At 36.4% G+C, this 26,873-nt stretch overlaps 1 protein-coding gene across 3 annotated transcripts in view; it reads right to left on the bottom strand.

Annotated features, from left to right (window-relative positions):
• Positions 1-26,873, bottom strand: part of CWF19L2 (CWF19 like cell cycle control factor 2) — a 194,476-nt gene that overhangs the window by 30,814 nt on the left and 136,789 nt on the right. For all 3 annotated transcript variants that reach the window (XM_019948742.3, XM_019948743.3, XM_019948741.3), the window contains exons 13-14: positions 14,035-14,247; positions 835-951 (exon numbers count right to left, since the gene is read on the bottom strand). In XM_019948742.3, coding sequence (XP_019804301.2) covers positions 835-951; positions 14,035-14,247 — 330 coding nt within the window. The remainder of the gene's footprint in view (positions 1-834; positions 952-14,034; positions 14,248-26,873) is intronic.

Raw genomic sequence — 26,873 nt, forward strand, 5'->3', positions numbered from 1 at the left:
AGTCATTAGAAAAACAGGACCTGCCTCCCTTCCTTCCTTCCTTCTCTCTCTCTCTCTCTTTTTCTCCCTTCCTTCCTTCCTTCCTCCCTCCCTCCCTCCCTTTCTCTCTCTCTCTATTTTGGTCATTATAAGGTCTTGCAATTCAGCAGCAATTTCACCCACGTTGTGCCTTTCAATTTCTTGAAGAATCAGACACAGACACAGACATTCATTCACACACACACACACACACACACACACACACACACACACACAATCCCTGAATCCAAAAGGCTATAAGGGAAAAGTATGGAAATTAAAGCTGGTAACAAAATCATGACAAAACATAGCAGCAGAAAAGGTCAATGCCATTATAGGAAAATATGACAATTGCTAAATGTAAACCACTAAGTTCCAAAAATTATTTTTTATTATCTGAAAACATCTTTCCTTTGGCTGTAATTTATTAGCTTACTGTGGTAAGAATGATTATTTCATGTTCCACGAAAGCAAATATTAGAAATCTTACATTGATTTCTTTTAAAGTAAAAATAATTATTACTTGATCATAGTTTATTTAGTAGACAAAAGCTTTCAGTTGTATACCTGGAACTAATATATTATATGACAATTATACCTCAATAAAAATTTTTATTTAAAGCTTTCAATAAAGTAAAAAGTGAGTGGTGAAAACATCATGACCCACAGTTATACACAACTATGGAAATGTATACTTGTTTAAATTCAGAAAGTAAAATCATTGAATGAAGGCATAAAACTTGTTAGAATTTATCACAATAGTGTGTAAAAACTGCTCTTGATCATTACAATGATCATGAGCATTATCATGCTGACCTGAATTTCCTCCCAGATGTCTTCATCCAATAAGGTAGCTGCTCTATAGTGCTGCAAAGGGACTATCAAGCAGTGCCCTTCAGTAAGAGATCGTAAGTTGGGTAAACATAAATAAACCTATGGGAAAAAAGATGCAAAGGCGAAATGTTATTGCTATTCTCAGTTCTGAAAGATGAGCCCCTCATAGGTTAACATGGCTAACAGTTAATAAAATAAACCTGCTCATAAGTAATATATTATAGTTTAATATTTTAAAGACATTCACTATTTAAAAATTTAAAATCCATGAAGATATCTTTCAATAATCAGAAACTTATTGCATAAGTCTCAATTTTGACTGCTATACCTCAAAGATTAAGCTTACCAAAGGGTAGAATGAATGACACTTTATCCTTCACCTGAGAAAGCTATATGCCTTCAAAGCCCTTGAAACAGCACAAATTTTGCAAGAATAAAAGAAATACATGACCTGGTAGTGATACGAAAGTTAAACTGATGCCTGTTAATCAGGTCTTCCTTCCCTCATTGGCTGGGAAAAGAGAAATAACCTCTGTATGGCTTTACAGCACTGGTTAAGTTCTATTTATTTACATACATGTATTACCTACAAGCTGGTACTATTTTTTCATTTTACACAAACTGTCTAAAAACAAAAAAGGTCAATTAGTAAATATGTAGAGAGGAAAAGGTGTTTATAAGAACCATAAATATTCTTCAACGAGGCTTGATCCTATTTTCTATAATTTTTCGCTAGGTTTTAGCTAGAAAAATTTTATGTAAGAGAATTAATGAATTAATAAATTTATTTATTAATTGCTTTACAAAATTATGCAAATTTTTAAAACTTCACTGTAAGAGGAGAAACTAGGAGTGTGTGTGGATATGGCTATCTACTTAAATTTACAGTTAAATCCCCAAAATATTCACAATTAAAAACAATATCAGGAATAAGCACTGAAGAGGTGGCCAAGACGTTGGACTAGGAAGACCCTGAGCTCACCTCCTCCCACAGGCACAACAAAATTACAACTAATTACAGAGCAACTACCTGTAAGAACAACCTGAAGACCAGCAGAAAAGATACTCCACAACTAAAGACATAAAGAAGGAACCACAATGAGACAGGCAACAGCGCTGGAGATGCACTTTAGTCAGGACCTACACCCCCAGGTCAGCAACCCACAAACCAGAGGAATATTACAATTATAGAGGTCCTCCACAAGAAGCAAGGAGTGTGAACCCCACACTGGGCTCCCAGGCAGGGGACCTGCACCATGAAGATGAGCTCCCAGAATGTCTGGCTTTGAAGGCCTGCAAGGTTTGCATATGGGAGAGATCCCAAGGGCAATAGGAAATAGGGACTCCATTCTTAAAGGTTGTCTGCAAAATCTCACATGCTCTGAGTCCTAGCACAGAGGCACTAGTTTGAAAGGAGCCTGTTTCAGACCCACTTGCTGCTCTTGGAGAGCCTCCGAGACAGGCAGGAAGCAACTGGGACTCCCCCTGGGGACAGAAAAGCTGGCAGCAGCCATTTTTGGCAGCTCATTCTACCTCAATAACACCAGCACTGGCAAGCACCATTTCAGAATCCTCCCTCTAGCTTATTAGTGCCAAGGACCAGGCCTGTCCTCCAGCAAGCTGGCATCAGCCCTGAGCCCTGCTAGGCATGCAATGAACCACTTGAGAAGCCTACCCCACCGACCAGCAGACGGCAGCAGCCCCACATCCCATAGGTTGAAACAGACAACCACGAGAAAAGCCCACCCTGCACTCCAGCAGGCCTGCAAGTTGTGCCAAGAGGCACCACAGCCAACTAAGCTGGGGTTCAGCCCCACATACCAGCTGCCCAATGGAAGTTGACCCTACTGCAACAGAAGGGTACATGCAGTCCATATAGGGGGCACCCCTAGGAATAGGGCTCTGGTGACCAAAGGGGTGCATGCTGCCAGGCTCCAAAGGATGTCTCTTATATAAGGCTACTTCTGAAGATGGGGAGAAGTAACTGACATACTTAACACCGAGTGAAAAAACACAGAATTGGGTAAAATGAGGAGATGAAGGAAATGTTCCAAGTGAAGGAACAAGACATAACCTCAGGAAAAAAAAAAGAAAAGCAACTAAACAAAGATAAGCAATTGACCCAATAAAGAATTCAAGATAATGATCATAAATATGTTAACTGAACTTGGGAGAAAAAGGGATGAACACATTGACAATTTCAAAAAAGAGTTAGAAAATACAAAGAAGAACCAAAGAGAACTAAAGAATACAAGAACTAAAAGAAAAATATATACTAGAACAAAACAACAGTAGATTGATTCAGAGGAACTGATACAGAGGAACTGATCAGAGATCTGGAAGATCTGGAAGACAGAGTAGTGGAAATCACTCAAGCTGAACAACAACAAAAAAAAGGGTTTTAAAAATGAGGACAAATTGAGAAAGACCTCTGAGACAACATCAAGCATACTAATATTCACATTATAGGGGTCCCAGAAGGAGCAGAGAAAGAAAAAGGGGTAGAAAATGTATTCAATGAAATTATGGCTGAAAATTTCCCTAACCTTAAGAAGGAAACAGATATAGGTATAGGAAGCTATGGAGACTTCCAAACAAGATGAACCCAATGTGTCTACACCATGACACATTATAATTAAAATTGCAAAAATTAAAGACGAAGAGAGAATCTTAAGAGCAGCAAGAGAAAAGCAGCTAGTTACATATAAGGTAACTCCCATAAGGCTATCAGCTGACTTTTCAGCAGAAATTGCAGGCCAGAAGGGAAGGGCATGATATCTTTAAAATGATGAAAAGAAAAAACCTACAACCAACAATACTCTACTTGGCGATGTCATCATTCAGGTCTGAAGGAGAGTTAAAGCATTTTAAAGATAAGCAAAAGCTGAAAGAGTTCAGCACTAAACTGGCTTTACAAGAAATGATAAAAAGACTTCTCTAAGGAGAAAAGAAAAGGCCATACTAGAAGTAAGAAAATTATGGAAAGAAAAGTCTCACTGGGAAAGGGAAACATACATTAAAGGTAGTAGATCAACCACTTACAAATAGGAAGGTTAAGAGATAAAAGTAAAAAAATTATCCATACCTGCAATAAGTAGTTAAGGGATACACAAAACAGAAAGATGTAAAATATGACAACAAAAACATTAAATGTTGGGGGGAGGGCAGTAAAATGTAGTGTGGTTAGAATGAGTATAAACTTAACAGATCATTAATTTAAAATAAAGATTTTATATATATATATATATGCAAATATGTATGTTGCTACATATGAACATCATGGTAACTAAAAAAATCAAAAACCAGTAATAGATACACAAAAAAGAAAAAGAAATCCAAATGTAACACTAAAGACAGTCATCAAATCACAAGGAAAGAGAGCAAAAGGAGAAGAAAGGAATGAAGAAGAACTATAAAAACAACAGGAATACAATTAACAAAATAGCAACAAAGACACAGAGCAACTAATTTGGTAAAAAAAAACAAGAATGATACATATGCTGCTTCCAAGAGATTCACTTCAGATCTAAAGACATACATACTGAAAGTGAGGAAACAAAAAATTGTATTTGATGCAACACGATACACCACATAAAAAAACTGAAGAGTATAAATCATATGATCATCTCCATAAATGCAGAAAAAGCTTTAGACAAAATTCAAGACCCATTTATAACAAAAACTCAACAAAGTGGGTATACAGAGAACATACACCAATATAATACAGCCATACATGAAAAACTCACAGCCAACATTATACTCAACAGTGAAAAGCTGAAAGCATTTCCTCTAAGATCAGGAATAAAAAGGATGCCCACTCTCACCATCTGTGTTTAGCGACAGCAGAGAAGAAAAAGACAAAAAAAAGACTGCAAATTAAAAAGAAGTAAAACTGTCACTGTTTGCAGATGACATGATACTATACATATCAAATCCTAAAGATGCTACAAAAAACTACTATAACAAATAAATGAACTCAGTAAAGTTGCAGGATAAAAGATTAATATACAGAAATCTATTGTTTTTCTATATATTAATAATAAATTATCAGAAAAGGCAAGAAATCAAATCCCATATAAAATTGCATCAAAAAGAAGAAAACACCTAGAAATAAACTTAACTAATCATGTGAAAGACCTATACTCTGAAAACTATAAGACACTAATGAAGGGAACTGATGATACAAAGAAATGGAGAGATATCCTGTGTTCATGGATTGGAAGAAATAACACGGTTAAAATGTCCATATTACTCAAAGCAATCTACAACTTTAATGTAACCCATATTAAAATAACCATGATATTTTTCACAGAATAAAAGATCCTGAATAGCTAAAGCAATCTTAAGAAAAAAAGAACAAACTGTAGGTATCACACTCCCTGAGTTCAGCTGATACTACAAAGCTACAGTAAAATCACAACAGTATGGTACTGGCACAAAAACAGACACAGAGATCAATTAAGTAGAACAGAAAGCCCAGGAATAAACTCATGAACCTATGGTCAATTAATCTATGGCAAAGGAGGCAAGAATATACAAAGGAAAAGACAGTCTCCTCAATAAGAGGTGCTGGGAAAACTGACCAGCTACATGTAAAAGAATAAAATTAGAACAGTTTCTCACACCATATGCAAAAATTAACTCATAAAACTCCTAGAAGAACATTATAGGCAGAACACTCTGTGACAAAAATCATGGTGTTATGTTTTCACATCAGTCTCCTAAGGCAAAAGAAACAAAATAAAAAATAAACAAATGGGACCTAATTAAACTTAAAAGCTTTTGCACAGCGAAAGACACCATCCACAAAATGAAAAGACAACCTACTGAATGGGAGAAAATATTTGCAAATCATATGACCAATAAGGGGTTAACATCCAAAATATATAAACAGCTCATAAAATTCAATATCAAAAAACCAAATAACCCAATTGAAAAATGGGCAGAAACTAGAATAGATATTTTTCCAAGGAAGATATACAGATGGCTAATAGGCACATGAAAAGTTGCTCAACATTTCTAACCATCAGAGAAATGCAAATCAAAGCCAAAGATATTACCTCACATCTGTGAGAATGGCTATCATCAAAAAGTCTATAAATAACAAATGTTGACAAGGATGTGGAGAAAAGGAAACCCTGTACACTGTTGCTGGGAATGTAAATTGGAAGTCACTACAGAAGACAGTATGGAGGTTCCTCAAAAAACTAAATATAGAACTATCATACGATCCAGCAGTTCCCCTCCCAGGTATACATCTGAAGAAAATGAAAACAATAATTGAAAAGACACATCACCCCAATGTTCACAGCAGTATTATTTACAATAGCCATGATATGGAAGCAACCTAAGTGTCCATCAACAGATGAATAGATAAAGAAGATGTAATACACACACACACACACACACACACACACACACACACACACACACACAATGGAATATTACTCAGCCATAGTAAAAGAATGAATTCTGCCAATTGTAACAATGTGGATGGATCTAAGAGGTATAATGCTTAGTGAAGTAAGTCAGACAAAGAAATACAAACACTGTATGTTATCACTTATATGTGGAATCAAAAAAAATAAAATAAGCAAATGAATAAAATAAAACAAATACAGAGAACAAACTAGTGGTTACCAGTGGAGAGAGGGGTGGGGGAGGGGAAAATAAGGATAGGGGTTTAAGAGATACAAACTTCTATGTATAAAATAAATAAGCAACAAGGCTATATTGTACAGCACAGGGACATATAGCTATTATTTTGTAATAACTTTAAATGGAGTATAATCTATATAAATACTGAATCACTATGTTATAAACCTGGAACTAACATAATATTGTAAATCAACTATATTTCAATTAAAAAATAAAAAATAAATAAAAGAAAAAGAAAAGGAAGCCAACTCTTGCCACTTGTATTTAGCCACAGCAATCAGACAAGTAAAAGAAATAAAAGGAATCTAAACTGGAAAGGAAGAAGTAAAACTCACTGCAGATGACATGATACTATATATAGAAAGTCCTCAAGATGCTACCAAAAATACTATTAGAACTAATAAGTGAATTCAGTAAAGTTGCAGGATACAAAATTAATACACAGAAGTCTGTGGCATTTTTATACACTAATAACAAACAATCAGAAAGAAAAAATTAAGAAAACAGTCTCATTTACAGTTGCATCAAAAAGAACAAAATACCTACAAATAAATCTTACCAAGAAGGTAAACAAATTGTACTCTGAAAAGTATAAGACATTGATGAAAGAAAATGAAGATGACAAAAATAAATGGAAAGAAATTCTGTGTTCATAGACTGGAAGAAGTAATATCGTTTAAAATGACCATACTACCCAAGGCAACCTGGAGATTCAATGCAATCCCTATCAAAATACCATTGGCATATTTCACAGAACTAGAACAAATAATTCTAAAGTTTGTATAAAAATACAAAATACCCTGAACAGCCAAAACAATCTTGAGAAAGATGAACAAAGTTGGAGGTATCACACTTCCTGATTTCAAATTATACTACAAAGCTATAGTAATCAAAACAGAATGGTACTGGCATTAAAAACAGACACATAGATCAATGAAACAGAATAGAGAGCCCAGAAATAAACCCATGCTTACATGTTCAGTTAATCTACAACAAAAGAAGCAAGAATATACAAAAGAGAAAAGATAGCCTCTTCAATAAATGGTGTTGGGAAAACTGGATAGGTACATGCAAAAGAATCAATCTAGACTACTTTCTCACACCATATTAAAAAAATTCAAAATGGATTAAAGATTTAAATGTAAGACCTGAAACCAGAAAACTTCTAGAGAAAACTATAGGTAGTACACTCTTTGAAATTGATCTTAGCAACATTTTTTTGCATATGTCTCCTCGAGTAAGGGAAACGGAAGCAAAAATAAATAAATGGGATTACGTCAAACTAAAAAGCTTTTACATAGTGAAAGAAATCATCAACAAAATGAAAAGGCAGCCTACTGAATGGGAGAAAATACTTGCAAATGATAGATAAGGGGTTAATATCCAAAATATACAAAAGAAGTCATATAGCTCAAGACCAAAAAAACAACTGATTAAAAAATGGGCAGAGGACCAAACAGAAATTTTTCCAAAGAAGATATACAGATGGCCAACAGACACATGAAAAGATGCTCAACATCACTAACAATGAGGGAAGTGCAAATCAAAACCACAATGAGATGCCACCTCATACCTGGCAGAATGGCTATCATCAAAAAAACAAATAACAAGTGTTGGTGAGGATGTGGACAAGAGATGACCCTGCTACACTGTTGGTGGGAATATAAATTGGTGAAGGCACTATGGAACACAGTGTGGAGCTTCCTCAAAAAATTAAAAATAAAACTGCCATATGATCCAGCAATTTCACTTCTGAGTATTTACTTAAAAAAAACAGAACACTAATTCAAAAAGATATATGCATATCAACGTTCATTGCAGCATTATTTACAATAGCCAAGATACAGAAGAAACCTAAGTGTTCTTCAATAGACGAATGGATAAAGGAGATATGGTATATATCTGTGTGTGTATATATGTGTGTGTGTGTGTGTGTGTGTATATATATATATATATATATATATATATATATATATATATATATACCATATATACAATGAAGTATAACTCAGCCATAATGAAAATGAAATCTTGGCATTTGCAACACTACAGATTGAAATGCTAAGTGAAATAAGTTAGACAGAGAAAGATAAATACCATATCATCTCACATATACATGAAATCAGAAAAACAAAACAAATGAACAAACATAATGAAACAAAAACAGACTCACAGATACAGAGAACAAATGGTGGCTGGCAGAGGGAAGTGTTTGGGGATGGAGGTGTGAAATAGGTGAAGGGGATGAAAAAGTATTAAAACTCCAGTTACAAAATAAGTAAGTCATGAGGGTGTAATATACAGCATAAGGAATATGGTCAGTAATATTGTAATCACCATCAGTATGGGGACTGATGGTTACTAGACTTTTCATGGTGATCATTTCATAATGTATGCAAATGTCAAATCATTACGTAGTACACCTGAAATTAACATAATATTGTATATCAACTATATTAAGTAAAACAAACAAAAAACAGTACTGATTCATTAGATGTAACAATTTTACTATACTAATGTTAAGATGGAAATAATAGATGAAACTGGGCACAGGGTATATGGAACTCTATACTGCCTTACAATTTTTCTGTAAATCTAAAACTGCTCTAAAATCAAAGTACTTTTTTTTTCTTTTAAGTAAAGGATAGTGTTAAGACAAGAAGGGGAGAGATAACTTTTATTTTTAAAAAAGAGGGAGAAGGCAGGGACAATTTATGATCAGAAACTTACATAACTGTCTGACTCTAATGAGTACTCACATAGCTTCATTAATACATTTGGATTTACGACATTAACTTTAAGTATTAGAAATTCAAGCTGAGTGAGAATTGCTGAACTGCTTTAGAATACTGTTAAATTATTACTACCTAACGCAAAGTAATTCCTTAGAAACTCATAATCATATATAATTACTGAGGTAACAACTAAAAGGAATAATTTCTTACTGTTTATTCAGATTAATAAAATAACCTATTAGCTACAATAGATGGGATAAGCAGTCAGATATTGTAGTAAATAGATGAAATTCCTTCGAACCAATATTTCAAACATTTCTATATTAAAATATTCACGGATGAAAGGCTGAAGCTAGATAGCAGTTATTAAAGCTAAGATAGCATAATAAAGCATAGACCAAGAAAAGAGATTCAAATGGTATTAAAATGAAATCAGAATGAAACGACTAGTCTGAGAGGGAAGAAACATCAGCCAATGCTCAGTAAGTTAAAGGCAAAAGAAGATTTAATACCTTTACAAATCTCTAATGGAAAATGTGGATTACCTCACAGCAGAAGAGGAAAACTGAGACTAGGAAAAGGAATGTATGAAATAATATATGAGTTGAAGAAATAGAAAATGTCTCTTTACTGGCCAACAGTTTCCTTTCACTAGTTAATTGAGAAATGCCTACTTTGGGACACCGACTATAAGGTAGGAGGCTAAAAAAAGGTTTATACACTTCACACCTCTGGGCCTCCCCTGGACCTGGCCTGTCTTCAGTGCATTAGAGAAAATGAAGTCATTGAAAAAAACCCAAACTTCTTGTAAAGAATTACTGAAAACTTTGTGTTACTTTATGTTTAATTTATTCATACATTTTTTAAAGGTAGGGACTAGATGAAAAGGGAATGAAATATTTATATATAATGTCATAATTATGAAAATGCGAATGTTTATGTAACAATCTAGAAAAGAACATAGAAAAATTAATATAAGTGATTAAGGTTGGGGTTTTGATTGATTAAATTTTGAATGGAATTTTTACTTTTACTTTTTGATAAAGTCTAGAGGAAAAGAAAGAAAAAGAAAAGGAAGGGTAAGGAAACAAAGAAACCAAAATCCAAACTGATAAACTGACTGTCTTAATGACCTAAAGATATTAAAGTCTAGAATTGGAATGGAAAAGTCAATGCCAGTTCTTTGGCTACACAGGTGCTTGTGTGTATGTGTAAGTATGTATATACAACAAACAAATTAATTAATATGTATATGTATATTCCCCAAACTATTAGTTCTTGAAACTAGCATTAATTGAACTTCCTCTCCTACCACTTTTTCTCACTCACTCCACTCCGGCTATACTGATCTTTTTTCTGTCCCATAAATGCCTGCCTTACTTCCTCCTCAAGGCTTTTCACTCACTGATATCTTTCTGAAACATTATTCATTCATAGCTTCATGTTGCTTGCTTCTTCTCATCTTTCATACCTTTACTAAAATACCTCCTCAGAGAAGCCTTCTACACCACCTTCTCAAAAAACACTCTCCCATTATTTTATCACATTTGCTCTCTATATCTGCTTCATAACAACACTTTCTTTTATATCAGGGCAATCATTACGTTTTTTATTCTCTGCTCTATTTCACTAGAATACAAGCTCCACACGTATATCTGATTTTCTACTTTTCCCCAGTGACTACTGAGGTTCTGGCATACATCAGGTACACAATAATTATTTACTTAATATAAGAATTAGGGATTGCATTGAAACTGTAGATTGCTTTGGGTAGTAGAGTCATTTTCACAATGTTGATTCCTCCAATCCAAGAACATGGTATATCTCTCCATGTATTTGTATCATCTTTAATTTCTTTCATCAGTGTCTTATAATTTTCTGCATACAGGTCTTTTGTCTCCTTAAGTAGGTTTATTCCTAGATATTTTATTCTTTGTGTTGCAATGGTAAATGGGAGTGTTTTCTTGATTTCAATTTCAGATTTTTCATCATTAGTGTATAGGAATGCAACGGATTTCTGTGCATAAATTTTGTATCCTGCTACTTTACTAAATACATTGATTAGCTCTAGGAGTTTTCTGGTAGCATCTTTAGGATTCTCTATGTAGAGTATCATGTCATCTGCAAACAGTGACAGCTTTACTTCTTTTCTGACTTGGATTCCTGTTATTTCTTTTTCTTCTCTGATTGCTGTGGCTAGAACTTCCAAAACTATGTTGAATAAGAGTGGCACAATTTGTATGGAAACACAAAAGACCCCGAATAGCCAAAGCAATCTTGAGAATGAAAAATGGAGCTGGAGGAATCAGGCTCCCTGACTTCAGACTATACTACAAAGCTACAGTAATCAAGACAGTATGGTACCGGTGCAAAAACAGAAATATAGATCAATGGAACAGGAGAGAAAGCCAGAGATAAACCCACGCAAATATGGTCACCTTATTTTTGATAAAGGAGGCAAGAATATACAGTGGAGAAAAGACAGCCTCTTCAATAAGTGGTGCTGGGAAAACTGGACAGGTACATGTAAAAGTATGAAATTAGAACACTCCCTAACACCATACACAAAAATAAACTCAAAATGGATTAAAGACCTAAATGTAAGGCCAGAGACTATCAGATAAACTCTTAGAGGAAAACATAGGCAGAACACTCTATGACATAAATCACAGCAAGGTCCTTTTTGACCCACCTCCTAGAGAAATGGAAATAAAAACAAAAATAAACAAATGGAACCAAATGAAACTTAAAAGCTCTTGCACAGCAAAGGAAACCATAAACAAGACCAAAAGACAACCCTCAGAATGGGAGAAATTATTTGCAAATGAAGCAACTGATAAAGGATTAATCTCCAAAATTTACAAGCAGCTCATGCAGCTCAATAACAAAAAAACAAACAACCCAATCCAAAAATGGGCAGAAGACCTAAATAGACATTTCTCCAAAGAAGATATACAGATTGCCAACAAACACATGGAAGAATGCTCAACATCATTAATAATTAGAGAAATGCAAATCAAAACTACAGTGAGATATCATCTCACACTGGTCAGAATGGCCATCATCAAAAAATTTAGAAACAATAAATGCTGGAGAGGGTGTGGAGAAAAGGGAACACTCTTGCACTGTTGGTGGGAATATAAATTGAGACAGCCACTATGGAGAACAGTATAATTGCTTTATAATTCCGTAAAAAATAATTCCTTAAAAACTACAAATAGAACCACCATACGACCCAGCAATCCCACTACTGGGCATATACCCTGAGAAAACCATAATTCAAAAAGAGTCATGTACCAAAATGTTCATTGCAGCTCTATTTACAATAGCCAGGACATGGAAGCAACCTAAGTGTCCATGAACAGATGAATGGTAAAGAAGATGAGGCACATATATACAATGGAATATTACTCAGCCATAAAAAGAAACAAAATTGAGTTATTTGTAGTGAGGGGGATGGACCTAGAGTCTGTCATACAAAGTGAAGTAAGTCAGAAAGAGAAAAACAAAAACTGTATGCTAACACATATATGTGGAATCTAAGAGAAAAAAAAAAAAGGTCATGAAGAACTTAAGGGTAAGGCAGGAATAAAGACACAGACCTACTAGAACATGGAGTTGAGGATATTTGGAGGGGGACGGGTAAACTGTGACAAAGTGAGAGAGTGGCATGGACATATATACAGTACAAAACGTAAAATAGATAGCTAGTGGGAAGCAGCCACATAGCACAGGGAGATCAGCTAGGTGGTTTTTGACCACCTAGAGGGGTGGGATAGGGAGGGTGGGAGGGAGGGAGACGCAAGAGGGAAGAGATATGGGAACATATGTATATGTATAACTGATTCACTTTGTTATAAAGCAGAAGCTAACACACCACTGTAAAGCAAGTATACTCCAATAAAGATGTTAAAAAAAGAATTAAACTGCCAAATACTGAAATAAGTGACTATTATTAGTGACTATTAAATAAGTGAGTATTAACATTTATCGAAAGAAGTGACTATAAACATAAATGCTTGGTATATAATGGGATACATGTGTGGTATACAATGATGAGTGAAAGTTATCTATGCCGTCAGAGCACTTACAGACTACTGAGGGAGACACTCAACAAGTAAAACAAACTACAGTTGACCCTTGAACAACATGGGTTTGAACTGCGTGGGTCCAATTCTACATGGACCTTTTTCAATAAATACTATGGTACTATATGATCCAGGGTTGGCTGAATCCACAGATGTGGAATTGCAGATAGATGGGTGACTATGGGACTTGAGCATCTGTGGATTTTGGTATAGAGAGACTGCTGGAACCAATCTCCCGTGGAAACCAAGCAACAACTGTACAATAAACTTCTTCAAATTATGAGATATTCTATAAAGATACAAAAGGTTCTATGAGAAAGTAAAGGAAGAAGCAGAAGTTAGACTAAGTAGCTCTGAAGTGATTTTAATACTGAGAATCAAGTGCCAATCATGAAAATAAGATCACATAGATGGTAAATGGCAGAGCAAGAATTTGAATCCAGGTGGTCTGGTTCCAAAGTCTAGGGCCTGAGCACTACTCAATGCTGCCTCTCTACAGAGAAGAATTACACAAAATGGGAGCTTCATATCATTTAGATATTTATACTCGCTCTAAAAAGATTCTAAGAATCATGGGAACTTAGAAAATATTTGAAACAGAATGAGACAAGACAGATTTCTTAGAATCTTATGAAGAAATAGGCAAATTTACATATACCACTGAATCGTTTCCTTAGGGCAATAAACGTTATATTTCTTACCTTAACACCTATTGCAACAATAAGGTGCTTGGGAAATTGAGAGCTGTCAAAACAATACAGACAGTTTTCCATTAGTGCAGCAAGTCTCCGGTGCTCAGCAATAGCTTTTTTCCTCTGATTCTCTTCCTCTTCACCAAAACATTCTCTCTCAGCTGCTCTGGAGACAAACATGTCATCCAGAGTGTAATAGTCTCCATCTGTTTTTCCCATAAACTGAAAAAACAAAATAATAGTAGTGGGGAGAAGGTAGTAGTTAATTCAGTTTATTGTACTGTGGCATACTGAAGTCATATCTGTAAGTCCTGTGATAAAACTCTTACATTAAAAGAAAAAAGAAAACATGATTAAAATTTAAGCTTGACCTGCAAGGACCAAGTTATTATCATCATCATAGCTAAAGTTTACTGAGTATTTACTATGTGCAGTTCTATGCAATTTGATTGTTTTATACTCCTATGATGAGGGAACCATTACCATTTCTATTTAATAGATGAGGAACTTGAACGACAGAGAGGTTAAGAACAACCTTCACTTTAAAATTAGCATACACTCTATTAAACTTACAAGCCAATTTGCTAATATGTATATTGAGAGCATTGAGAGCCACGTTCCCCTTTCTCTTTTAAAAATAATTTTCTTTTTCATTTGTTTTTATTGAGGTAACAATGATTTATAAAACTATATAAGTTTCATGTGTACAAAACCAAATTCTTTAATAAGTCTTTTCTAACACCCTTTTACTGAAATACTGAGCAATTCAACATGGTGTGCATTCTGCCTTGCTGCAATAAGTAATAAACCCAACTTGTTTAACTCTGTGTGCCCCTGGTGGTCTTTGGCTAACAGCCACTGACAGTATCAAGAAATACTGTTAATTTGTGTGTGTGTGATAATGGTGTTGTGATAATGCTAAAAACTTCTGTTAAAAGTTTATTTATTTATCTTATTGAGGTGTGGTTGGTTTCAATGTTGTGTTGGTTTTGGGTGTGCAGCAGGGTGATTCAGTTATATATATGTGTAAATAAATATGTATATGTATATGTATGTGTATGTATATGTGTGTGTTTTTTTTCAGATTCTTTTCCATTATAGGTTATTGCAGGATGCTGAGTGTAGTTCCCTGTGCTTATCAGTAGGTCCTTGTTTGTCTGTTTTGTATATAGTAGTGTGTATCTGTTAAACCCAAACTCCTAATTTATTTAAATTAGGAATTAAAAGTTTATTTTTATTAAAAAATAAATCCCAGAACCTCATCTATGAAAAAATAAAAATAAAAAAAATAAAATTAGTATACGCTCCACATAGAACATAAAACATTTTTCAACTGTATCTCAAGGCACCTGCTCTATACCTCCCCCAACATAAACTGTAGCCAGGGTGATGTTTTTAAAACAAAAATTTTATTTACTTATTTTATTTATGTCCCTACTTAAAATCCTCAAAGAGCTCTACATTGTGAACAGGATCAAGTTCAAACTGTTGTTTGGCCTAAGTCATAGACACAGAACGGTATAATGGTTAAGAGCTTGGGCTCTATAGTCAGAATGACCATGGTAAAATTCTATCTCCTGTCTGTATAATCTTGGGCAGTTATTTAATCTCTCTGAGCTCTCTCTCTGTTTTATTTCCTCATTTTACAATGGCTATAACAATATTATCCATCTAATAGGGTTATCTTTCTTCATCCTTACAACACATGCCTGGCACACAATAAGGACTCATAAATGTGAGTCACCTCGGTCACATGTGATCACATCCCTACTCAAACTCTACACTTTGCCACCCTACTTTAGTCCCCAAAAGTACTGTTACCTTCAGGCTTTGCACATATTGCTCTCTGAGCAGTTCTGCCCTCAATTTTGCCATTCCTACCCCTACTCATTTTTTAATCTGAGGTTTAGATTTAGTTGTCACCTGCATGAAAGAACTTTTCTAGATCGTCCAAGCTCCTTCAGTACTATACTCACATCAGTTTCATGAGGACCACACTGTATCAAAACAGCTCATTAACTTATGTTTTTCTTCCATTAGACTAAGTTCTACTTAGTCTACTAAATACCAAAAAGAAAATGACTGTTTTCATCTTACCAGATACTTAAATAGATATGAAGAAAGCCAGAGTGCCTGTACTCCTGTCAGAGAAAGTAGATTTCAAAGCAAAGAATATTATGAAGGATAAAGAAGGTCATTTCATAATAATAAAAGACTTACAGCAGGAGGACAAAACAATCCTAAAGTTTATGCACCTAATAATAGTTTCAAAATATATGAAGCAAAAACTTGACAGAACTGTAGGAGAAATAGACAAACCCACAACTGTAGTCAGAAATTCAAATGCCACTCTCTCTACAATTGATAAAACAAATAGAAAATCAATAGGCAATAGAAGACTTGAACAAACTATCAACCAATCTGACATAACCAACAATGACAGAAATTGTATCCAACAGAAATTGTATCAGCAGAATAAACATTCTTCTCAAGTGCACAGAGAACATTTACCAAGACAGACGGCATTCTCAGACTTAAAACAAACTCTCAATAAATTTAAAAGAATTCAAGTAACATAGAGTATGTGCACTGAAAACAATGGAATTAGACTAGAAATCCCAACAGAAAGATATATGGAAAATAGTCAAGTATGCAAAAATTAAATAGTGTACTTCCAAATAACCCACGGATCATCAAAAAAATAAAATTAGAAAGTTTTTTGAACTATAATAAAACAAAAACAGGACATGTGAGAATTTGTGGTGTACTGTGAAAGCAGTACCTAGAAGGACAATTACAGAACTAACCACTTATATTAGAAAACAAGAGAGGCCTTAAATCAATGATGTCATCTTCCAACTTAAAAAACTAGAAAAAGAAGAGAAGTAAAACTAAATGTAAACAGAAGAAAATTTCTAAAATGTCATTATTGATAGAATCAGGTAAAAAGATTATTATCAGTAAGGTATTTCTCAGAGCACATTAGCTTCAGGAATTAATTTTTATCTTCTACTTTTTCTCTTTATTAATCTTTGATTATCTCTCTATTCTTCAGGTTTGTCTATTTATATGTAGTCTCCTGACTTACAAATTATTATTTTAACTTCAGACCTTTATCTCAACCATAATATATCAAATTTTGAAAAATGTCCAAACTGGTCACTAAAATTTTCATGAAAATAGTAACTAACTATATGCTAGATATTAATAGAAACTTTAAGTACCCTCTCAGCCAAATACCTCTACAACATAGGAATTGTCATTCTCCCTTCATATTAAAAAACTGAGGCTAAGAGAGACTAAATAACTTAATCAAAATCACATAATTATTAAGAGACAGAGCCAGGAATCAAGTTTGATTGTAAAACTGAGAGTGCCTGGCATATAGTGAGCCTCTCTCACTTAAGAAACCCATCTTTAAAACATAGAAAGGGAATACTGTGAATATAGTCTATGAAGCAGAATAAAGAATTAGAAGAAACCTTAAATTTCATCCAGAATAAACATACCCAATCAAGTTAAGGTACATATTAAAAGAGAATACAGATATCTCATGGGTATTTATCTTTTCTAAAATACATTACTGAGCAGAATATGTATTTCTACATGTAACTTTACTTTCATATGATATATTGTTAAAATATTGTTATTAAAAATCAGTTCATAACTTGCCAGGGAATATATTCAATTCAAATAAAATCAGTTGAAAACAGAAGACAGTATTTCTAGTTTTTAAATCTATGTTCCATGAATGCTGCTGAACATCTCTGATCTATTCACAGTTTTTGACTTAAATAGGGGACAGTCTTCCAAATTAAGTCTGAATGATTCTTCAACACAACTGAAATATGATACTCATCTATCCCAGAACAATAATTCCCTCCTCCTACATCCTCTAATTATTTGCATTTTCCCATTATCTTCTCTTTGGGGTTTGACACAAAATGTTTTTACCTTTATCAGTCACGTACACATCTATGACCTTACCCCCAACCAAAAATTTTTAATGAACAGAGATAGTGGAGAATATAAGACCAAGAAGGGGAAAAGTGAAATATTTGCTGGAGGAAAGGAGGTGAAGAAAACAAGAGGGGCATGAAAATATGCCTCTTTTTCATTTAGATAGAGTCCTAAAGAAAACTGATGAGATGGTACAAGATCAAGATAGTATATCATAAATTTTAGAACTTTGAGAATCTCTTTTCTAAATAAATAAGAAAATGTGATAAAATAGTTATAACATTAAAATGAATAAGATAAAAGAAAGGGGAGTAGATGTCAATACTACCCAAAGTGATCTACAATGTATACAACATCTATCAAAATCTCAATGACGTTTTTTGCAGAAATAGAAAAAGCCATCTTAAAATTCATATGGAATCTCAAGGGACTACAAATAAACAATCTTTAAAAAGAACAAAGTTGGAGGTCTCACACGTCCTGATTTTAAAACGTACTACAAAGCTACAATAATCAAAATAATGTGATACCGGCATAAAGAAAGATATATAGACCAATGGAATAGAATGGAGATCCCAGAAATAAACAAACTCATATATGGTCAAATGATTTTCAGTAAGGGTGCCAAGACCACTGAATAGGGAAACGACAGTCTTTTAAACAAACGGTGTTGGGAAAACTGGATATTCACATGCAAAAAGAGATGAAGTTGGACCCTCACCTCACACCATATAAAAAAATTAACTCAAAATGCATCACAGACCTAACTTAAAAGCTAAAACTTTAAAACTCTTAGAAGAAATCATAGGGGAAAAGCTTCATGACATTGAATTTGGCAATGATTGCTTGGCTATGACAACAAAAGCACAAGCAATAAAGAAAAAATAGGTAAGTTGGATTTCATCAAACTTAAAACTTTTGTGCATCAAAGGACACTCTCAACAGAGTGATAAGGCAGCCCACAGAATGGGAGAAAATATTTGTAAATCACTTATTTGATAAGGGACTTACAACCAGAATACATAAAGAACTCCTACAATTCAACAACATCAAAAAACAAGCAACCTGATTTTAAAATGGGCAAAGGATCTAAACAGACATTTCTCCAAGGAAGATATACAAATGGCCAATAAATAAGGGAAATGTAAATGAAAACTACAATGAAGTTACGACTTCATGCTCACTAGAATCAAATAGTCAGATAATAACAAGTGTTGTCAAGGATGTGGAGAAATTGATACCCTCAAACACCGCTGGTGGGAGTGCAAAGTCATGGTGCTGCTTTGGAAAACAGTCTGGTAGTTCCTCAAACAATTCAATATAGATTAATTAATAAATAATTAAACATATGGGCTACCATATGACCTAACAATTCCACTTCCAGGTATATACCCAGGAGAAATGAAAACATATGCCTAACAAAAACTTGTATATGAATCTTTACAGCAGCATTATTCATAAAAGTCAAAACTTGTACACAATCTAAATGCCCATCAATTGATGAACAGATCAACAAAACATATAAAATATGTACAACAGAGTGAGTATATTTGGCTATAAAAAACAAATGAAGTACTGATACCCCCTACAACACTCTGAAAACATGCTAAGTGAAAGAAGTCAGTCACAAAAAATCACTATCATATACATGAAATGTCCAGATCAGCAAAATCTATACAGACAGAAAACAAACTCAAGGCTGCTTAAGGCTGGAGATGGAGGAGGACTAAGAGGGTTAGGGGGTGACAGCTAAAGGTTACAGGGTTTATTCTTGAGGTGATAAAAATGTTGTAAAATTGACTGTAGTGATAGTTACATATATTCATGAAGATACTAAAAACCATTGAATTTTACACTTTAAAAGGGTGAATTTGTATGGCACGTGAATCATATCTCAATAAACCTGTGTTTTAAAAAATTAACTGTACCCAAATAGAGGTCTGGCCTTTGCCTTCTGTCACTGGAAGGTAATCTTTAAGGACTTGAAATGTCCTGCCTAAAACAGTGGTTTTGTTTATCTGAGGGTCTTGGGCCACACGAGCCATCTATGGTTTATGCTGGGAAATTTGGGCCACACAGTATCAGCTCCACCTCAGGAGGGGCTGGAAACTGTCATCTTCACAGGCAATCAACCATGTCTATGTGACCAAATCCTAACAAAAACTGCACACCAATGCTTGGGGGAGCTTCCCTAGTTGGCAATACCCTGTGTATTTCACACATTATTGCTGGGAGAAGTTAGGGCTGTCCATGATTCACTGGGAAAGGGGACAAATGGAAGCTTCATGCTTGACATTCTGCTGGATTCAGCTCCATGAGCCGCTTCCCTTGACTAATTTTCCATCTGTATTCTTTCACTGTAATAAACCTTAACTGTATATTTAACAGCTTTTAGGGAATTCTGTGAGTCCTTGTAGTAAAGTATCAAAGCTGAAGGTGGGCTTGGGGATCCCTGAACTTGAAGCTGATGTCAGAAGTGAGGATGGTCTTAGGGACACTGGGGAGATATAATAAACACAATGCACGAACACTGATCAGATCCTGAATCTCAAAAAAAAAAAGCTATAAAAATTTAAATATAGGTTCATCTATATCAACATTTAAAAAAATAAATACATGGTTCTGCATGATACACAGGCACCACCCAAAGTGGACAGCTACAGCACTACAGTCCCACTCTGGAATGGCCATAAAGGGAAATTATCTCAGTAAGAAGAACTTTGCGCAGTGAGTTCACTTTGCCTGGAAAGAGAGATGGCCATAGATACAGGTCTACACTGATTCATGTACTATGGCAAATGGTTTGGCTGGATGGCCAGGAACCTGGATAGAACACAAGTAGAGATTACCAACAAGGAAGTCTGGGGAAGAGGTATATGGACAGACCTCTCCAAATAGATACAGATATTTATGTCACTAGTGATATTTATGTCACTAGCCACTCCTACCATTGTTCCAATGAGCTTGTGAACAAAGTGGCCATGCAGGTATGGAAACTATTCAAGGGCTCAGCAACATCAAAGCTGATCTGGCTATAGCCACTGCTGAATACCCAATCTGCCAACAGAGATCAACACTGAGCCTCTGATATGAGCACCACTCCTTTGAGAGATCAACACTGAGCGTCTGATACGAGTACCACTCCTTTGGGGGATCAGGCAGCTAACTGGTGGCAAGTTGGGTACATTGGACTGCTACCATCATGGAAGGAGCAGCACTTTGTTCTTACTGGAATAGACACTTACTCTGGATATTGACTTGCCTTCAATGTATACAGTGATTCTGCCAAAACTACCATCTCTGGACTTGTATCATTGTGGTATCACACATATGCTTCTGACCAAGGAAACAATTTCACAGCAGATGAAATGTGTCTATGCCCATTGCAGTCACCATGTAACAATGATGACTACCAAGCAGCACTGCTCACTAATTCACCATGTTCCCCACCATCTGAAGTAGCTGGCTGGATAGAACAGTGAACTGGCCTTTTTAAGATTTAATTACAAGTGCTGGATAGGTGATGTCTTGTAAACTAAGGGTATGTCTCCCAGAATGAAGTAAGTGCTCTAAATCAGCACCCAAACTATGATGCTATCTTTCCCACAGCCAGAATTCACAGGTATGGGAATCTAGGGGGGATAAAACAGGAGTGACCTATCTCACTACTGCCCCTTTTGATACACTAGCAAAATTTCTGCTTCCCAACTCTGTGATCTTAGGCTCTACTAGTCTAGAGGTCTTAGTTCTAAAGAGAGGAATACATCTATCAAGGGACACAATGATTAATTGAACTTGAAGTTCCGACAGCCACCTGGCCACTCTGGCTCCTCATTCCACTGAATCAAAAGGCAAAGAAGGGAGTTACTGTACTTTCTAGAGTGATTGATTCTGACTATAAAGGGAAAATTGGGCTGGTACTACATAATGGAGGTAAGAGGAAGTATATCTTGAATATAGGTTACCTTTTAGGGCACCTCTTGGAATTCTCATGGCCTATGATTAAAGTCAATGATAAAATACAACTCAGTTAAGGCAGGACAGCTAATAAATGGCCCAGACCTTCTGAATGAAGGACTGGATCACCCCACAAGGCAAGGGGCCATGACCAGCTAAGATGTTGCTGAGGACAAAAGGAATACAGAATGGGTAGTAGAGGAAAGCAGGTATAAATACTAGATGAAACTCCATAACCAGTTTCAGAAATTAATATTGTAATATTATGGTATCCTTTCAATATTTTGATATGAATTTATATGTGTGAATATACACCTAAATATTAACAAAACTTCTTTCTTTTCTTCCCCTTTCTCATCCCCTTACCATCTAACATAATAGTAGCTTTGTACTCTATTCTGGGGACACAGCCTGTTTTTGGTTGTATGTAGGACAGTTCTATCATGTTGCACAGAAGCACGATTTTGTTTTCTTTATTTGGAGATTAAATATAGTTTAAAGAGAGGAGCCAAGGTAACATGGTTGTGGTCACTGGGTCAATTTGACTAGTCTGACATACACTTACCAGAATTCCCTTTTCAGTGTATTTCTGGTTATGATGGGTAACAGATTTTTATAGAAGACCTGAAGAGTAGAAATAAAGCAGCAGCCATTTTATAGCTTGCATACATTGTCACCTAACTGCTGGTTCACCTCCTTATATAAGGCAGCATCTGAGTCTGCAGCTGCCCCACCTTTCCCACCATCCTCCTTCAGCTTCTCTGACTTCTAGGCCAGATGTGTGTATTTAGCTCCTAGCCTAATCTACAGAATACCCACACCACCAAGGTCAGAGGCAACATAAACTGACATGTATATTTGTCCATCCTCGAGAATTCCAGCTCATGCCTGTGGGTTCTAGCTTGTTCTTGTTCTTAGTCTCCCCCGCTTTATATTCATTTTTCCTTCCCAAGAGACTGCTCTCTGGACTTAAAGCTCCAAATTCAGATGCAACCACAACAGCCTTAAAAAGATTGCTTAACCAGCTTCTACAATGGCATAAGGTCAAATCCCTGTAAAGAAACCTATGTCTATATGTCTTTTAATAGTTCTGTTTCTCTGATCGATAAGTGACTGATAAACATATAACCCTCTATAAACAGCAATAACAAACTGCTTCTGTTCAGAGGCTCTGCTTGTATAACATTTTTTCAATATTATTCCAAGAATAATATTATTCTAAATATCATTAATCATAATGTAAGTGAAATTCAGACATTTCAAATGCCAACTGTATAATATAATGGGAGAAAATTAATATAATAATAAAATAAAACCACTCCTTTTCTGCTTCAGTCCACTTTCCTTAAAAACCAAATCCAGGGCTTCCCTGGTGGCACAGTGGTTGAGAGTCCACCTGCCGATGTAGGGGATGCGGGTTCGTGCGCCGGTCCGGGAGGATCCCACATGCCGTGGATCGGCTGGGCCCGTGAGCCATGGCCGCTGGGCCTGCGCGTCTGGAGCCTGTGCTCTGCGACGGGAGAGGCCACGACGGTGAGAGGCCCGCGCACCACAAAAAAACAAACAAACAAATCCAATTATACTATTTGAGCATAGTCTAATCTGAATGTAGTCAATCATCTCCCTTTTCTGGCCCTCTGCAATGCTTCCATGTTACTATAGAAAAGTTATTATATTTTATAAATGGTTCCATTATAAGCTCATAAGCTAACTGCCACTTCAACATAATAAGAAAACCTCCCATTTTCCACAGTGGCAATTTTAGATGATCACCATCAAACCCTGGACACTCCATCAACTCCTCTCTCACTTTCAGTAGATGACCTCAAAGAAAAATTAAAATCAGACAAGAATTTCCTGATCCTCCTACCACCAAACCTAAAACCATCCACAAACACACAGCTTATACTTCTTTTCTCCTGAGATAATGGAAGGGTATATGTGCTCCTGTTTAAATTCTGTCATCCATGCAGTAGACCCTACCTAACCCCTCTTCACATACTCTGGATAGGACTGACTCTCTGCAGTCTGCTCAGTTGTGCCACTCATAACTTCTTCTCCTTTATCATGGGCCTTTTTTCCCTTGCCAACAACTCTTCCTAACTAGAATTTAAGTATTTAAGCATGCCAAACATTCTTCTATTTTAAACAGTTCCTTTGGAATACACACCACCTTTTATCACAGTAAAAGTTAAACCTCTTGAATGAATTGTCAAGGGAAGAGAAGAAAGAAGTCAGGATTTTATTAAACAGTGATAACTGGGGGAGATGTCAAAATATGACTGATGTTTAGAATACAACCATTAATGTAAACCAGTTGAATAAGTCTTCCTGAACAGCCAAATTTCCAAACAGTTAAGGGTTTACCATTTAAGCAAAGAAACATTACTTATTATAGTCATTTTGAATACTAATGTTCCCAGAGTTATAAACTGTCCTACCTTTTAAAACATAATTACCGGAATTTAGTCTTATCCTGGTAATAGGGTAATTAATGGAACAATTATTAAAATGTGCCATAATTCACAAATGGCCCTCTCAAGGGCTAGTGGCTTCTATGCTAGCTATGTCAACCAAGATGTTTATGATTTTTCAATTCTTTACCTGAATTTTTCCATCTCATTCTTTGCTCTATATTAAGTCAGCTGTTGGTTCTCATTGTTATAAGCACTTCTTCTTGTAGTACTCGTGTCCCCACTTCTAATTTGCTACTTTTATTATATTTCTGGTCTAAAGTTGAATAGCCAAGTATATTAGAATTATATATAAAAGTACGGCTTAGAGGCCACCTTCTCCAGGTAATCAGTAAATAGTTGATAAATTTAGAGGAAAGACAAAAAAGCTACCCTATAGTCTATAAATACTAGATTGGCATCAAGAGAAAAGACTTAAAAAAAAATCTTCTTAAAATGATGACAATAGAAGGACCTTCAAGATGGCAGAGGAGTAACACATAGAGATCACCTTCCTCCCCACAGATACATCAGAAATACATCTACATGTGGAACAACTCCTACAGAACACCTACTGAATGCTGGCAGAAGACCTCAGACTTCCCAAAAGGCAAGGAAATCCCCATGTACCTGAGTAGGGCAAAAGAAAAACGAAAAAACAGAGACAAAAGAGTAGGGATGGGACCTGCACCAGTGGGAAGGAGCTGGGAAAGAGGAAGTTTCCTCACACTAGGAAGCCCCTTCACTGGCAGAGACTGGGGTGGCCAGTGGGAAGTCAGGGGGAAGCTTCAGAGCCACGGAGGAGAGTGAAGCAACAAGCGTGCAGAGGGCAAAGTGGAGAGATTCCCGCACAGAGAGGATCAGTGATGACCAGCACTCACCAGCCTGAGAGGCTTGTCTCCTCACCCAGCGGGGCGGGTGGGTACTGGGAGCTGAGGCTGGGGCTTCAGGGGTCAGATCCCAAGGAGAGGACTGGGGTTGGCTGCGTGAACACACAGCCTGAAGGGGTCTAGTGTGCCACAGCTAACCGGGAGAGAGTCCAGGAAAAAGTCTGGAACTGCCTAAGACTAAAGAGACCATTGTTTCGGGGTGTGCAAGGGGAGGAAATTCAGAGCACCACCAAAACGAGCTTCAGAGACAGGCACGAGCTCTGCCTATCAGCACAGACACCAGAGACAGGCATGAAACTCTAACATTGCTGCTGCAGCCACCAAGAATCCTGTGTGTAAGCACAGGTCACTATCCACACCTCCCCTCCTGGGAGCCTGTGCAGCCCACCACTGCCAGGGTCCTGTGATCCAGAGACAACTGCCCCAGGAGAATACATGGCACGCCTCAGGCTGTTGCAACGTCACACCAGCCTCTGCCGCCACAGGCTCGCCCTGCATTCCGTAACCCACCCAACCCCCAGCCTGAGTGAACCAGAGCCCCATAATCAGCCACTCTTTAACCCCCTCCTGTCTGGGTGAAAAAAAGATACCAGAGGGCGACCTACATGCAGAGGTGGGGCCAAAACCAAAGCTGAACCCCAGGAGCTTTGAGAACAAAGAAAAGAAAGGGAAATTTCTCTGTGCAGCCTCAGGAGCAGCAGTCAACCTGATGTACCCTGCATCTGTGAAATACCAGAACAGACAATGAATCATCCCAAAATTGAGGCAGTGGACGTTGAAAACAACTGTAGACTTGGGGTTTGTTGTATGCAGCTGACTAGTTGCTGATTTTGATGTTTATCTTAGTTTAGTTTTTAGTGTTTACTATCATTGGTGGATTTGTTTATTGGCTTGGTTCTCTTCTTTTCTTTATTACTTTTTAAAAAGTTTTTACTTTAATAATATTCTTTAGATTCTTTATTTTAATAACTTTATTTTATTTTATATTTCTTTCTTTTTTTCTCTCTCTCTTCTTCTGAGCCATATGGCTGACAGGGTCTTGGTTCTCAGGCCGGGTATGAGGCCTGAGCCTCTGAGGTGGGAGAACCGACATTGGTCCACCAGACACCGCCAGGCCCCATGCAATATCAATCAGCAAGAGTTCTCCCAGCGATCTCCATCTCAATGCTAAGACGCAGCTCGACTCAAAGACCAGCAAGCTCCAGTGCTGGACACCCATGCCAAACAACTAGCAAGACAGGAACACAACTCCATCCATTAGCAGAGAGGCTGCCTAAAATCCTAACTTCATAGACACCGCAAAACACACCACCAGAAAGACAAGACCCAGCCTCATCCACCAGACAACAGGCACCAGTCCCCACCACCAGGAGGTTTATACAAGCCACTGAACCAACCTTACCCACTGGGGGCAGACACCGAAAACAACAGGAACTACTAACCTGCAGCCTGCGAAAAGGAGACCCCAAACACAGTAACTTAAGCAAAATGAGAAGACACAGTAAGTTAAGCAAAATGAGAAGACATAGAAATGTGCGGCAGATGAAGGAGCAAGGTAAAAACCCACCAGACCTAACAAATGAAGAGG

The sequence above is a fragment of the Tursiops truncatus genome, chromosome 8 (genome assembly GCF_011762595.2).
Source record: "Tursiops truncatus isolate mTurTru1 chromosome 8, mTurTru1.mat.Y, whole genome shotgun sequence".
In the NCBI taxonomy this organism is placed as follows: Eukaryota; Metazoa; Chordata; class Mammalia; order Artiodactyla; family Delphinidae; genus Tursiops; species Tursiops truncatus.